This window comes from Mesoplodon mirus, assembly GCF_964341445.2.
Source record: "Mesoplodon mirus genome assembly, chromosome: 12".
NCBI lineage: Eukaryota > Metazoa > Chordata > Mammalia > Artiodactyla > Ziphiidae > Mesoplodon > Mesoplodon mirus.
In genome coordinates, this window is record NC_138988.1 from 96220033 (window position 1) to 96234040 (window position 14008).

The 14008-nt window shown below is 45.4% G+C and overlaps 1 protein-coding gene across 18 annotated transcripts in view; it reads right to left on the bottom strand.

Moving 5' to 3' along the window:
- The window catches only part of SIRT5 (sirtuin 5), a 31268-nt gene that overhangs the window by 5538 nt on the left and 11722 nt on the right, over nt 1-14008 (bottom strand). For 16 of the 18 annotated variants that reach the window (XR_014295470.1, XM_082637895.1, XM_082637905.1 and 13 more), the window contains 5 exons: nt 12579-12804; nt 10766-10853; nt 9881-9934; nt 8348-8471; nt 6564-6679 (listed from right to left, as the gene is read on the bottom strand). Coding sequence is in view for 17 of the 18 variants with exons in the window: in XM_082637895.1 (XP_082494021.1) it covers nt 6564-6679; nt 8348-8471; nt 9881-9934; nt 10766-10853; nt 12579-12804 (608 nt within the window). In the remaining variant the exon portion in view is untranslated. The remainder of the gene's footprint in view (nt 1-6563; nt 6680-8347; nt 8472-9880; nt 9935-10765; nt 10854-12578; nt 12805-14008) is intronic. The other 2 variants (XM_082637899.1, XM_082637898.1) reach the window with 1 other exon arrangement.

A 14008-nucleotide genomic window follows, 5' to 3' on the forward strand; every position in this document is an offset into this window, starting at 1 on the left:
TGGCGCAGTGGTTGAGAGTCCGCCTGCCGATGCAGAGGACACGGGTTCGTGCCCCGGTCCGGGAGGATCCCACATGCCGCGGAGCGGCTGGGCCCGTGAGCCATGGCCGCTGAGCCTGCGCGTCCGGAGCCTGTGCTCCGCAACGGGAGAGGCCGCAACAGTGAGAGGCCCGCGTACCACAAAAAAAAAAAAAAAAGTAAACGGGGAACAAGAACAAAGGTGTCTGAAGATGCCTGTTCTAGCAGCCCAGTGCCTTTCCCCTCACCCCTCCCACTGTAGGATTACCAAGACCACTGTGTTTCGCCCAGAATACGTTCACGCCACTTTTACTGGTTAATGTAATGATCCAATTTAATTAAAAATTTAATTAATGCAAAAATATAGCTATTAAAAGAGGGTTATTTCTAGGAAAATTAGCTGAACGTTTTGGAAAGACATAACAAGTTATTAAAAATAATTCTGTCAAATTAGATGTAGGTGGAAAAGATGAGGGGGATTGCTTCACAAGTCTTTTTTTGTATGTTCTTTCTCCACTTAGAAAAAGAAAAAACAGGGAATTCCCTGGTGATCCAGTGGTTAGGACTCTGTGCTTTCACTGCCGAGGGCGTGGGTTCAACCCCTGGGTGGGGAACTAAGTTCCTGCAAGCCTCGCAGCATGGCCCCAAAAAAACACAAACAAACAGAAAAATATCTAAACCAGGAGTTGTATTCCAGTGTTTTCCAAGATTTCCTGATGATAAGAATCACCTAGGTCACTCGTTAAATATACAAATAAACAGCCTCTTGCCCTGGATATTCTGACTCAGGAAGTCCAGACTGGGGCCTTGGGATCTGATTTTCTTGGTTATCTGTTTTGTTTTATAAAATAAAGGCTCAGGTGATTTTTCTCTTCAGGGAAATTTGAGGAACACCAAGAGGATTATGAATATGATTTATGCAAGAAAGGTGAGCTCCAATCAGTAGATTCCTACTCAAAGAAAAGGCCTTTGGCTCTATCAGAAAAAAAAAAAAAAGGCAAATGAATGCACATTTATGCTTTAAATGAAAATGAAATACTTATGTGTCCTTTCTTATTATATTCTTGCTTTAAATGACTTTTTTGGTTAACAGACCACAGGGGCCCTTTGCACAGACTAACAGGGCACCTACCCCCTACCCTGATAATGCAGCCTGGGAGAGCACTGGCCTTCCCTATCAAATGTGATCAACTGTAAATTAAAAGAACTAACCTCTTTACACTCTTGTATACACTCTTACATAAATAAGACAAGCGATAAAACCATCTTCTAGCTAAGAATTCCTGAGACTTCTCAACCCCACCTGCAGTGAGCTTCCTCTGGGGGCACTTGCCCAGCACACAGGGCACTTCCTCATCATACTGACCCCTCTACCTCTCCTGGAGCGCCTACCCGCTCCTTCCTCTCCAAGCATGCTGGCCTCCCTGCTGCCCTCAAACCGCCCAGGCTTGCTTTCCCCTTGGGGCCTTTGCTCCAGCTGGTCCCGGCATCTGGAAAGCTCTTAGCCCAGATACCTCTTTAGCCAACTCCTTCCCCTCCTGCAAGTCTGCTCAGGCCTCTTCTCAGTGAGGCTCCCCCACCTACCCACTGAATCCTGCGACCCACCTGCTCCCCCCAGCTCGACCTTTGCTTTTCCCACAGCCTAATCCCCACTTCTCATAGGCCACAGAATTTGCACATTTATTATCCTTATTGTGTACTATTTGCCTCCACCGCTAGAATGCCACCTTCCCATGGTAGGGTTTGTGTATTGTTTACTAATATAGCCTATCCTAAGCACCCAGAGCAGTGCCTAGTACATAGTAGGTACTAAATAAACAATGATGGGCTTTGACTAAATTCCAAAGTTTAGAGAAATGCAAAGATGAACAACAGGTGGTCGCTGGGAGTGGAGGGCCCAGGGTGCTCGGAAAGCCCTGCACACCAGTGTCTCGGGAGCACAAATCCCATTTCTGCCTCAACAAATGCACGCAGACCCTTACTTGCCAAGGACCTCTGGGAATGAGTAACAGCCCAAACCTCGAAGCCTAAATCTGAAAAAGCCTCGTGTAATGGTTTTTCAGAAGTCATCTAAGACAACCATCTGGGACACGGAAAAAAAAAAAACTGGAACTAATTAAATTAACATCTTGAAAATATTAATACATTTCAGTGGGAGGTAAATTCTACACCACTTAGTCTCTAAATTAGAATTGGGGCAAAGAATCCAAACAACTTGTACAAGGTCGAAGGAGTCTTGTGAGATCCAAGTTTAAAACAGAGGCAGCCATTCCCACTACCTATTTAGATAACGAAGAAAATCAGGTTAAAAGGAGATATCATTCCAATTTTCATTTTTCTTATTATAACCTAGAGTAGAGGTTGGCAATTTGCTTTCTGTAAAAAGCCAGAGAGTAAATATTTTCATCTTTGCAGGCCAGACAGTCTCTGCTGCAACTCCTCACTTCCGCTGTTTAAGTACAATAGCAGCCACAGACAACACAGGAACATGTGGCGGTGGCTAGGTTCCAATAAAACTTTATTTACAAAAAACATGGTGGGTGCATCTGGCCTACAGGCAGCAGTTTGCTGACCCCTTGACCTAATTAAAGTTCGGCCAACATCTGTTACACATAAGATGTTAGAAATTTCTGCTTTGGTTGAGTTGCCTGTTTAAACAAGCCTCTTAATCACTCCGGGCTTGGTTCCCCATTTGAAAAGCTGAGTAGGATGCGAAGATGATCACCCACGTCTCCTCTAAATGTCAGCTTTGATGACGCCTATAGACTAAAGCATTGCTGGCTTCACTGGTCAGTTACACTCATCTGGGAAAATTCCCAGACTCAGTGGTACAGAGAGTCTCGGCTCCCAAAGAAGCCCACAGGCATCTGTTCTCGTGGTTCTTGCGGTCGGTGCTGTCCAAATCCGATCAAAGTCTCTGACTAGCAAGTAGCCTGTTTGTCTAAACAGAGACACGGCAGGTTTTCAGGACGTGAAGCTGAAGAATTCTGGTTGAAGAAGAGTAGCAGCTGAAGCAGGTCTGCGGCTTTAGGAGGCCCAACTTATGAAGTGATATCATTAGTACATGCCAAGAATCTCTTCTTAACTTGCATGGAAACCACCAAGTTCCATTTCCTTTCACATGAAGACTAACACGACAGATGCCCAGTCCTTCCTGGTCAGTCCTGAGCGTGAAAGGCAGAGGCCAACTCTTATCTTGGGTTGTCTAAACACTCGAGTTTTATTTTCTTCTTTTTCCCTATCTGCATTTTACTTTTCTACAATGATGTATACTTTTCTGTACACTTATTAGAGATGAGCTGGAGGTCAACTGACTGAAAATAAGCCACATTCGAAGAAAAACAGAATTTGGGGATGAACCGCATTTCCTGCTTCAGAAAATTTACCCTGTCCCCACCTGGGAGCGTTCTGATGCTCCTTCAAGCAGACAAGAGGCTTGGGTTACCTGGCTGCAATGTTACTTTTGATGATGCTAAGTAGCCCAGGTGCTACATGTAAGTGCCACAATGTACCAATATTTTAGTGGGTAAGTTAGAAGACAATAACTTTTTTAATAGAACAACTTTATTGAGATATAATTCACTTACAATCCACTCATTTAAAAGGTATAATTTAACAGGTTTTTGAGTATATTCACAGAACTGTACAACCATCACCACAAGCAACTTTAGAACATCTTCATCATCCCAAAGTAAACCCGTACCATTAGCAGTTAGTTATTCCCCATTCCTCCCCACCCCAACACTAGACAACCACTGATCTACCTTCCGTCTCTGTTGATTTGCCTATTCCGGGTATTTCGTACAAAACAGAATCATACAATATTTGATCTTGTGTGCCTGGCTTCTTTCACTAAATATAACGTTTTCAAGCATCTTCCATGTCGTAGCATGTATCAGTACTTCATTCTTTTTATGGCTGAATAACGTTCCATTGTATAGATAACAAGTTTTGTTTATCCATTCATCAGTTAAAGGACATGTGGGTTGTTTCCATTTTTTATTATGATCAATGCTACTATAAACATTCATGTACACATTTTTGTGTAGACATATATTTTCATTTCTCTTGACTGCATACCTAGGAGTAGAATTGCTGGGTTATATGTCAACTGTGTATGTAATCTTTTGAGGAACCACCATACTGTTTTCCAAAGCAGCTGAATCATTTTACATTCCCACCAGCGATGTATGAGCGGTCCAGTTTCTTCACCAACACTTGTGATTCTCCATTTTTTAAATTACAGCCATGCTAGTGGTTACGTGGTATCTGGTTGCGGTTTTAATTTGTCTTTCCCTAATGATTAATGATGCTCAGCATCTTTTCAATGTGCCTATTGACCGTGTATATATATATATTTGGAGAAGTGTCTATTCAAATCTTTGGCCCACTTTTTAATTGGGTTATTCGTCTCTTCATTATTGAGTTGTGAGCGTTCTTTATATATGCTGGATACCAGTTCCTTTACAATATTAGACTTGCCAACATGTCCTCCCATTCTGTGGACTGTCTTCTTCATCTTTGTGCTGGTGTCCATTGAAGCGCAGAAGCTTGAAGTTCACTTTATCCATTTGTCTTCTGCTACTTGTGCTTTTGATGTCATGTCGAGGAGGCTGTGACTAACTTAAGGTCACAAAGATTTACCCCTATATTTTCTTTGAAGAAATTTATAGTTTTAGCTCTTACATTTAGGTCTGTGATCCGCTTTTGTTTATGGTGTACTTAAGGGGTCCAATTTCATTCTTTTGCAGGTGGCTATCCATTTGTTAAAAAGATTATTCTTTCCCTTTCTGATTTGTTTTCATACCCTTTTCAAAAATCAGTTGACTATAAACATGAGGTTTATTTTCTGGACTCTCTTCAGCTATGTCCTTCCATATACTTAGGTCTTCTGTATTTCTTCCAGCAGCATTCTGTCATTTCCAGAGTCTAAGTTTCACATAGAAGGCAATGTTTTGAAAGGTGCCTTCCTGGCACTTCCCTGGTGGCGCAGGGGTTGGGAGTCCACCTGCCAGTGCAGGGGACACGGGTTCGAGCCCTGGTCCAGGAGGATCCCACATGCCGCGGAGAGGCTAGACCATGTGCCACAGCTGCTGAGCCTGTGCTCTGGAGCCCGTGAGCCACAACTGCTGAGCCTGCGTGCCACAGCTGCTGAAGCCTGTGTGCCTGGAGCCTGTGCTCCGCAACAGGAGAGGCCACCGCAATGAGAAGCCCGTCGACACAATTAGAGAAAGCCCGCGTGCAGCAACGAAGACCCAACACAGGCAAAAATAAATAAATTATTAAGTAAATAAATTTAAAAGGTGCCTTCCTAGTTCCCACCTCTTATACACAAATGAAGAACTATGGTCAAAGCACATAGGCTGTAGCTGATTAAAAAGACCTGGAGAAGTCTAGGAAGAAAGTCAGCTCACTCACCTGAAGAGGATTATATTTGAGTGTTTCCACATTGTCTGTGACACAATTTTATCCCAATGAAAAAGAGCATTGGTTCTCAACCTGGCTGCACATTAGAATCACCTAGAAAGCTTATAAAAGTCATAGGGCTCAGGCTACACCTCACACCAATTACACCAGAATCTCCTGGGTCATCAGATTTTTAAAACCTGAGGTAAAAACCACTGACTAAAGTAGTGACAAGAAGCTTCAGTGAAGTTTTCTTTTATTTATTCATATTTATTTATTTGTTTATAGTCTACCTTATTCTGGAAAGGAATTAAACAGACTGACAAGAATATATAAACTACATTAAAAACGAAGAGAGAAAAGCAGGGGTGAAAAAAAGCAAAACAAAGGTGAAGACATAAAATGGAACCTAGAATGAGACTACAAATGAATACTGCGATAATCTACACTTTGCACACAAATTTGGGAAACAGGATCAGTATCATAATATGGCCACAAGTACAAATATTCTTGACAGTAAGACCAAAGAGGCATTTGCTCAGGGAGCCCCACAGTGAGAAGAGTGGGTGATGGAGTTCCGCATGGGTATCTCCTGGGCTTACGTGCTGAGTCTTCAGCTGACCTACCTCTAAATGCCATTACTAAATCTAGCTTAAAAATACAAATAAAAGTAAAGTCTAGGCTTCCCTGGTGGCGCAGTGGTTGAGAGTCCACCTGCCGATGCAGGGGACACGGGTTCGAGCCCTGGTCCAGGAGGATCCCACATGCCGCGGAGCGGCTGGGCCCGTGAGCCATGGCTGCTGAGCCTGCGCGTCCGGAGCCTGTGCTCCGCAATGGGAGAGGCCACAACAGTGAGAGGCCCGCGTACCAGGAAAAAAAAAAAAAAAGTAAAGTCTGAAGAATCAAGGAAGAACTTTCAAAATGTGAAAAACAAAAACCCTATGGCAAACGTCCCGTAAAAAGACACAGCTACCTTCATCTAGGTTTAATACTTTGTTTTCTTCCATCAAAGCAACTATAGGCCAAATAAGAAAACACAAACTCCGTGTTTTTAAATTAAAATAGTAGGTAAAATCTGCTTGGATGACCTCGTCCAAACCTGCTCAATAGCGTGCATTCCCACCTTGGTGACCCCGGTACCTGAATGTGTTCGTTGCAGGGGTGGCTTCCATGTTAAATTCGGCCACCGGTACCCCCCGGGCAGACACCTGGGGGGCAAACATGGCGGCGGGGTAGACCACCGAGGAAGTTCCCACCTACAGAGCAAACAAACGGAAACGGACAAATGACCACACCATGGAGAAGAAACAGCTTTTCAGAAAACCTATCAGAAACCTGGGCCAGTTTGTGGTGGCGGGTGTGAGGACAGCTAAGCTGGATGGGATAAATGGAGAGCGTCTGAGGGACAAACAGGGAGGCAGGAGGCACCCCTCTGGCTGATCCCTAGAATTCGGGAAGGACACGCGATACGAAGAGAAGAGCTGCACACACGGAGAGAATGGCAAAGAAATGACTCGATCGTCACCCAGAGGGGGTTCATTTTAGTTTTGCTTCTGCTCTTTGAAGAGATGCAAATAATCCATGTTCCTTTTAAGTTAGAAAATACAAAGAGAAAACACATACGTGTCATTCATAATCCTACTTCTACCAAGATTATCACTGTTCACATTTTGATGTATATTCTTTCGGGTTTTTCTCTATGAATATATATTTATAAACATTCTTTACAAGAGCAGGGAGACCAGACCAAGTTTTACAAGCCAGCTTTCCTTGCTTAACCATCTATCAAGTACATTGATACTAGATTCAACAGTGGGACGCACTCAAGAAATACCAGCTGAATGAACACGCACCCATGAGAGGCCGCTTCTACTCTTAGAGATGTGTTAGGAGAATTTGAAACATGCATGCCCTTTGTCCCATTAATTCCACTTCCAGGAAATCTGCCCTCAGGAAATAACTTGAAGAGCGTGCTAAGAGTTACATCTAAGGACGTTCATCATAGCACTGTTTAAAATATCAAAATCTGAAACAGCCTAAGTGTCCAACAGTGGAGGACTGGTTAACTATGTCCTTTTATATCCATACAGTGGAACACCACGCAGCCAGTTAAAAGATGATGTGGATTTGGACGTACGGACATGAAATAGGCTAAGTGAACTGCTATGTGAATAAAGCAGCTTCCAAGCAGAACATACAGTATGAACCCACTTTTGAATTTGAATATGTCTACATCTGCATAAGAAAAGGTCTAGACCAGGGTGGGTAAACTTTGTGTAAAGGGCCAGATAGTAAATTTTTTAGGCTTTGCAGGCCATGCAGTCTCTGTCACAAATACTCAGCTCTATTATAGTGTGATAGCAGCCATAGGCAATACATAGAAGAAAGGGTATGGCTATGCTCCAATACAACTTCGTTCACAAGACGATGTACATTATCATAGTTCGCTCCCCTCTGGTCTTGAAGAGATCACACCAAAATGCTAACAGTGACTATTTTGGGATGGTGGAATTATTGGTGATCTCTAATTTCTTCTTTATAATTTTATACTTTTTTGTATTTTCTCACATTTAATAATGAGCATGTGTTACTTTCAAAATCAGAACCAATAACATGCTCTTTTCATTATTTCTCTTCCAGGGGGGAAAGGCTTTGAGAAGCCCCAGACATGGTCTTCCATAGTTTCATATTTTGAGAGCGTATCTTATTCACCGTTTCTTAGTTTTTCTGTAGGGCACCCCCAGACTCTCAACACACCCTTAAGAAAAGGAAGGAAGGGAGGGAGGAGGGGGAGAGAGGGAGAAGGAGGGGAAGCGGGAGGAGGGAAAAGAGGGGGAGGGAGGGAGGAAGCAACCCCCACCCCCACCCCACCCCCCGCCTGGTGTTTCAGAGCATCCCGAGCATCAGGGACGGGCATGACCTACCACTAGACACAGGTCACAGAGGGCCAGCTCCCTGTCAACCTCCTCCAGGACGGCAGGGTCCAGGTGTTCTCCAAACCACACCACGTGCGGTCGCAGCAGGCCCCCGCACGCTGCCTCTCCACACCTGGAAGAGCGCCATCCTTACACCAACCCCAAGACCTGCTCTCAGGAAGGTCTGCCCAGGTGCAGCGGGGACAGCCAGGGGCTGCACCAGGCCCAGTCTGTCCAGGTAGGTCACTCTGAGCCTTCCTATCCCCCATCCCTTCCCTCCAGCGCACATGAGCTTGTCCTGAAGGTGTAGTTTTACCTGCCCTTATGAAGTTTCTATTTTGTCTGGACGCACTGGGCTGACGTGCTGGTGGAGGCGTTTCAGCCAGCCTCGCTGTTCTCCTTCTAAACAGCTGTCTCTTCCCCAGCTGCTTCCCCACGGTCATGGGCACGGGCGTGCTCGCGGCCAGCCAGGCCCGGGAGGAATGTACTGGGCTGAGGTTTGCCTCTAACATGTCAACTGCTTGTTAATTTCATCAGTGACCTCCTCCTTTCTTCTCTAAGATTCACCTCTCTCTTGCCCTGTCTCTAGCCAAGTTCTCCAAGCGTCAATTCCTAAAAATCTCTCATCTTTCACTCGCTACTACCCCAGGTCATCTTATAATTACCTTCTAAAATAATCTCCCCCAAACACCATTTTCATCATATTAATCTCCTACTCAAGATTCTTTTAGATCAAAACTTCAGAATTTAGTAATGAAAACATTCTTTTAGAGCAAAACTTTGAATTTAGTAATGGAAACCCTTATTAAGAAAAATAAAAAAGGTTAAGTCAACCAAGGAAATACTAACATAATCGCTTTTTAGAGAGTAACAATGTACTTTCACACATTCAGTGCTCTGATTAGTCCTGCAGTAAAGGAAACATACTTTAACTTCGTTCAATCTAGTGTTTCCATATTTATTTGAGCACGTGACATCTTTTTTTCAAGTAATGCCTATAACTTCACATGGATCTAGTGCTCTAAGAAACACTTTTGGAAGCGCTATTTTAATGTCTAGTTTTGAAAAACTGACATAAAAGTTTTTTGTTGTTGTTACTCTACAAAAATTCTATTTGGTCCCACAACTTCACCTTTGCAAGACCTCTTTCTGCCTCCATAACCCTGGATTAATAACTGTGATGATGGGGAGGAGGATGGAGAGGATAGCAGCTGAGGCTTATGGACCAGTTAGTTCCGGTATGCCAGCCTCTATGCTTCATATACACTGCTAAGTGTCTACAACATAACAGCTGCTGAAACTTTCAGACCTGAAAGGATCCCACCATAACACAGAGGAGAAAGGGACGGAGCAGAAGCACTTCTCTTAAGGCTGGCTTGGTTCACCTTTTGTCCTTTCGCCCTTGGCCTCATAGATCAGGGCTGGTTTCGGCATTTGCACATTTAAGAGGCATCTCACCAAATGAACTTGGATTTTGACTCCTAATTTTCTTTTTTTTTTGCAATCTGGAACACCAAACACAGATCAAAGATTTTTACCCACCGGGGAAGTTTCTCCACTGGGATTCTGGCATCTTGAGTTTCAGGTTCTGGAGCCCTGAAGTAAATAATATCATAAAAGAAAGAACGTTACTGGTGTAATCGAAGAACAATGAAATAAGATAACCCAGTAAGACTGTCTCTTTGCCTGGCAGTATATGGTACAAAACTCCTAATGAATACACACTGACTTAGAAGGGTACTAGGAGGATGGACACCAAACAATTACCACTGGTTCTACCTCAGGAGAGGGAATTTGTACGTGGGAAGCGGGCGGAGTACCTGTTGTGCTAAGGAGAGTTTCATGATTTGCATGGTATATGTCATCCTAGTTGCAATCACCTGCAATGACATTATGCTAATAAGTTACGTGGATAATTTATACTGATTTAAAACGGCCAGGTAGAATTTTTTCTCAATATTCTGAGTTTACTCTTAATTTTTTGCCCCAATTACAATAAGAGTAAATGTTCATCATAGAAGTGTTGGAAAATTCAGAAAGATATAAAGAAGAAATCAAAATTGCCCATAATCCTACCACTCCTGTTAATATTTTGTTGTATTTTCTTCTGGACTTTTATCTATATAAAGATAACATCAACATGGGTGTGTGTGTGTGTGTGTGTGTGTGTGTGTGTGTGTGTGCGTGTGTGTGTGTGTGTCTTTAAATACAAAGTTGGGATCATACTGTACAGAGTTAGATTCCGTTGCTTTCGCTTAACATTGTAAATTGTGAGCAAAGTACTTCTTTTATCATATAGCTGTACTGTACCCAGTTTTATTTCTCATAAATACCCATGGGCATCTTAGATGAATGTTCAATTTCTTCACATTTATATTCAACTTAGACAAAACGACATACGTCTATTCTGTAGTGCAGTATAATTACCCTTTTCCTGATAAAGCTGGACAAATTGGACTCTTGTAATTCTCAGCCACAACTCCACAAGAGGTGCATCGAGTTTTAAATAAGCTACCTGAAAAACAAAAGTTAAACAAGACTGGAATTTAGTGTACTCAGGAGCAACTGTCTCCACGTCTGAAAGGGTACAAAATAATTTAGTTTTTATACATCGTTTTAACAAATGGGCCTACCCCAGGTATCACAGGGAACATAAAGGCATGCAGTACTATTGAACAAGCCAGAACATCTGCCCTCCTGGACTGCATGATCTGTTGGAGAGAGAGGCGGATGAAATAACTTGCTGTGTGACTAAGGAGCTCTCTGAGCGCCCTGATGTTCGGGTGGAACTGAAGTAGTCTGTTGAGTAGAAGAAGCCAATCTAAACCTAAGGGCAGGATTTACTAAGTGTATGACTGATAAAGGCTCAATAGCTTGGGATGTGTTTTACAGAATCTTAATTTTGACTTAATAAGGCTTCAATCTTTTCTACAAAAGCAGCTCAATAAATAATCAACTAACAAACGAAGAAAATAACTGTTAAAACTAGCAATGACTTATTGAGCTTAACCAATAAAAGGTGATCTCAATTCACTAAATAGTCACCCCATGCCCAGTGCTGAACACATCACACTGCGGTGAACACACACTGTTTCATTCTGTCCAGAACTCCTTCTTTGGGGAGCCACATCTCCTCTATCCCACGCCCAAATGACGGAGCTGTCAGTCACATCCCCAGATACAAGCTCGGGCACGAGTTCCAGACTGGTCCAATTGTAGCAGCCTATCCTTCTAGCAGTAGTGTTCGGTCAAAAGGGAGGTATGTGATCCAAGCAAGGACACCCAGAGACTTATTTTTTGAAGAGACAGCTAAACTAGAGGGAGCCTGGAGCCCCACTGGGTCACTGCTTCTGGAAATTCCACAATTTGAAATGCGTTTCTTGGGACTGAACTTTTGTAGACTATTAAATGCCCTTGGGAAGAAATTCCTGCATACCCATTTATGCTCTTGTATGAATGAACTGATTAGATTTTCGGTGAGAGCGAAAAGGGGAGAGGATTAAGAAGAGGGAAGAGGGGCTTCCCTGGTGGCACAGTGGTTGGGAGTCTGCCTGCCGATGCAGGGGACACGGGTTCGTGCCCCGGTCTGGGAAGATCCCACATGCCGCGGAGCGGCTGGGCCTGTGAGCCATGGCCGCTGAGCCTGTGCGTCCGGAGCCTGTGCTCCGCAATGGGAGAGGCCACAACAGTGAGAGGCCTGCGTACCACAAAAAAGGAAAAAAAGAAAAAAAAAAGAAGAGGGAAGAGGAGGGTGTCATTAAACGCAAAGAAGGGAAGCCAGAGGGACCCAGGACAAGCTCCGCGGTGTCCCAGACCTGGTGGGCTCACTGCAGCGAAGGTCACCGAGCTGGCAGCTCCCTAAAGGCTCGAGGGCTGAGCAGAAGCACAGCCTCAGCGGACAGTGCCGATCGGGGACACAGGGAGAGTAAATGGTTCCCCCAGGGATGCCAGGCCTTTCCGGAGCTGAATCCTGCTAAAGCCACAGCTGTTCAATGGCCCAAACCTCCCGCTTCCCTCAGCCCAGCTTGGGGGGTGCTGTCTGGGAACATAAGGCCCCTCAACAGGACACCCAGGGAGGGGAGAGCACACAGCAGAGCAGACCGGGCTTCTCCAGGCAGGGTGGTCGACGGTCCAGACACCTGGGGTCTTGTTAAGACGCAGTGGGCCCAGCTGGGACATGGCAGCACCTGTGTTTTCAGGTCTGGTTCCCCCCTCCCACGGAAGACCGAGGGTCCCTCACCATGGATTTCCAGAAGGTTCTTGGTGCCGGCCTTGCGGTGCAGCTCATCGATGTTCTGCGTGATGACCGCGACCCGTCGGCCCTGCCTGCCCAGCCGGGCCTCGCACTCAGCGATGGCCAGATGCCCGGCGTTGGGTTTCTTGCTCTGCACTACCTCGCGCCGGTAGTGGTAGAACTCCCACACCTGGGACGGGTTTCGGGCAAAGGCCTGAGGGGTGGCCAGGTCCTGGGGGGCAGAAAGGAGGCAGCAGTCAGGGAGGGAAAGAAGCTCTGATGCTCCAGAAGCTGGGCGGCAGGGCTGCTGCAGCCGGCGGGACGCTCCCAGGCCCCCTTTGCTCTAAGCAGAGAGGCAGCTTTGGGAGGTGCCCGCAGGGACACGTCCGTGTCGGTACATGTGGCGTGGCAGCCACAGGTCGGGGCCTGGGGCTCACGAGGGACCTTGGAGAAATCGGTCTAACTTCCCCAGTGATGAGGCAGGGAGACCGCAACCTGTCTCATCTTCCACTCGAGTAAGTTATGAACGTGAAGTCGAGTAACAGGTGGGAAGGTAATTTAGCCTGGAATCCAGTTTTTCATGGAGCTCCACATTACAGGATGCCAAGCTCATTTATCCAGAAAGAAAAGTAAAATGCAAAATGCCCAACTGAGATATAATGGCCATAGTTGAAAAACTCGGTTTTTATAACTATAACGATAGGTACACACACACACACACAACACTACACATATAAAAAATAGTATATACATTATAGTAACAGGATATATATAAAATACATATTTTTTTAAAGTACGATTCCTCTTCTAGGAGAGGCAAATCTCATCGCCCGGTGGAAGAGCAGTGTGGTCGGTAGCTGTCTGGGGCTGGAAGCTTGGGGGAGGGGAACCGCTGGCAATGACTGAAACGTTCCCTAAATGGATTGAGGCGGGGTTGGGATGATGCATTTTGTTTCACTATAAAGGTCACCCTTCAACCTGGTGGTAAAGTCCGCCTGCATCGGGGGAGGGGATCACCTGTGCCGTGGATCATCCACATCAACCCTGTACTTACTTCCTTCCTGTCCCCACTCAGACCTCCGGTGGCCCGAAGCGGTCACAGGCAGCGCATGAAGCTGCAGCCCTGGCACACAGGTGGAGTCAAACAGTCGACTGACTTCTTCGGGTCCCCACAGACCCTGAGCTGCTTTGACACCACCGAGCACCCCTCTGGAAGCCCCTCCTGACGCCCGCTGAGCACCCCCGTCCGCCCCCACCCCGCCCTGCTTCTCAGATCCAGGGACTGCCCTCCGCAGCTGCTGCTTCTTGTGGGACCCTAAGGGCCCTCTGCTCTCCTTTCTCCCCTCCCTCACCTTTAAGGTGATGATCCCCAGACTCGCCCGGAGGGCAGCAGAGAGGTGACAAGACATCCTCAACATCTGCCAGCCTAAGACATT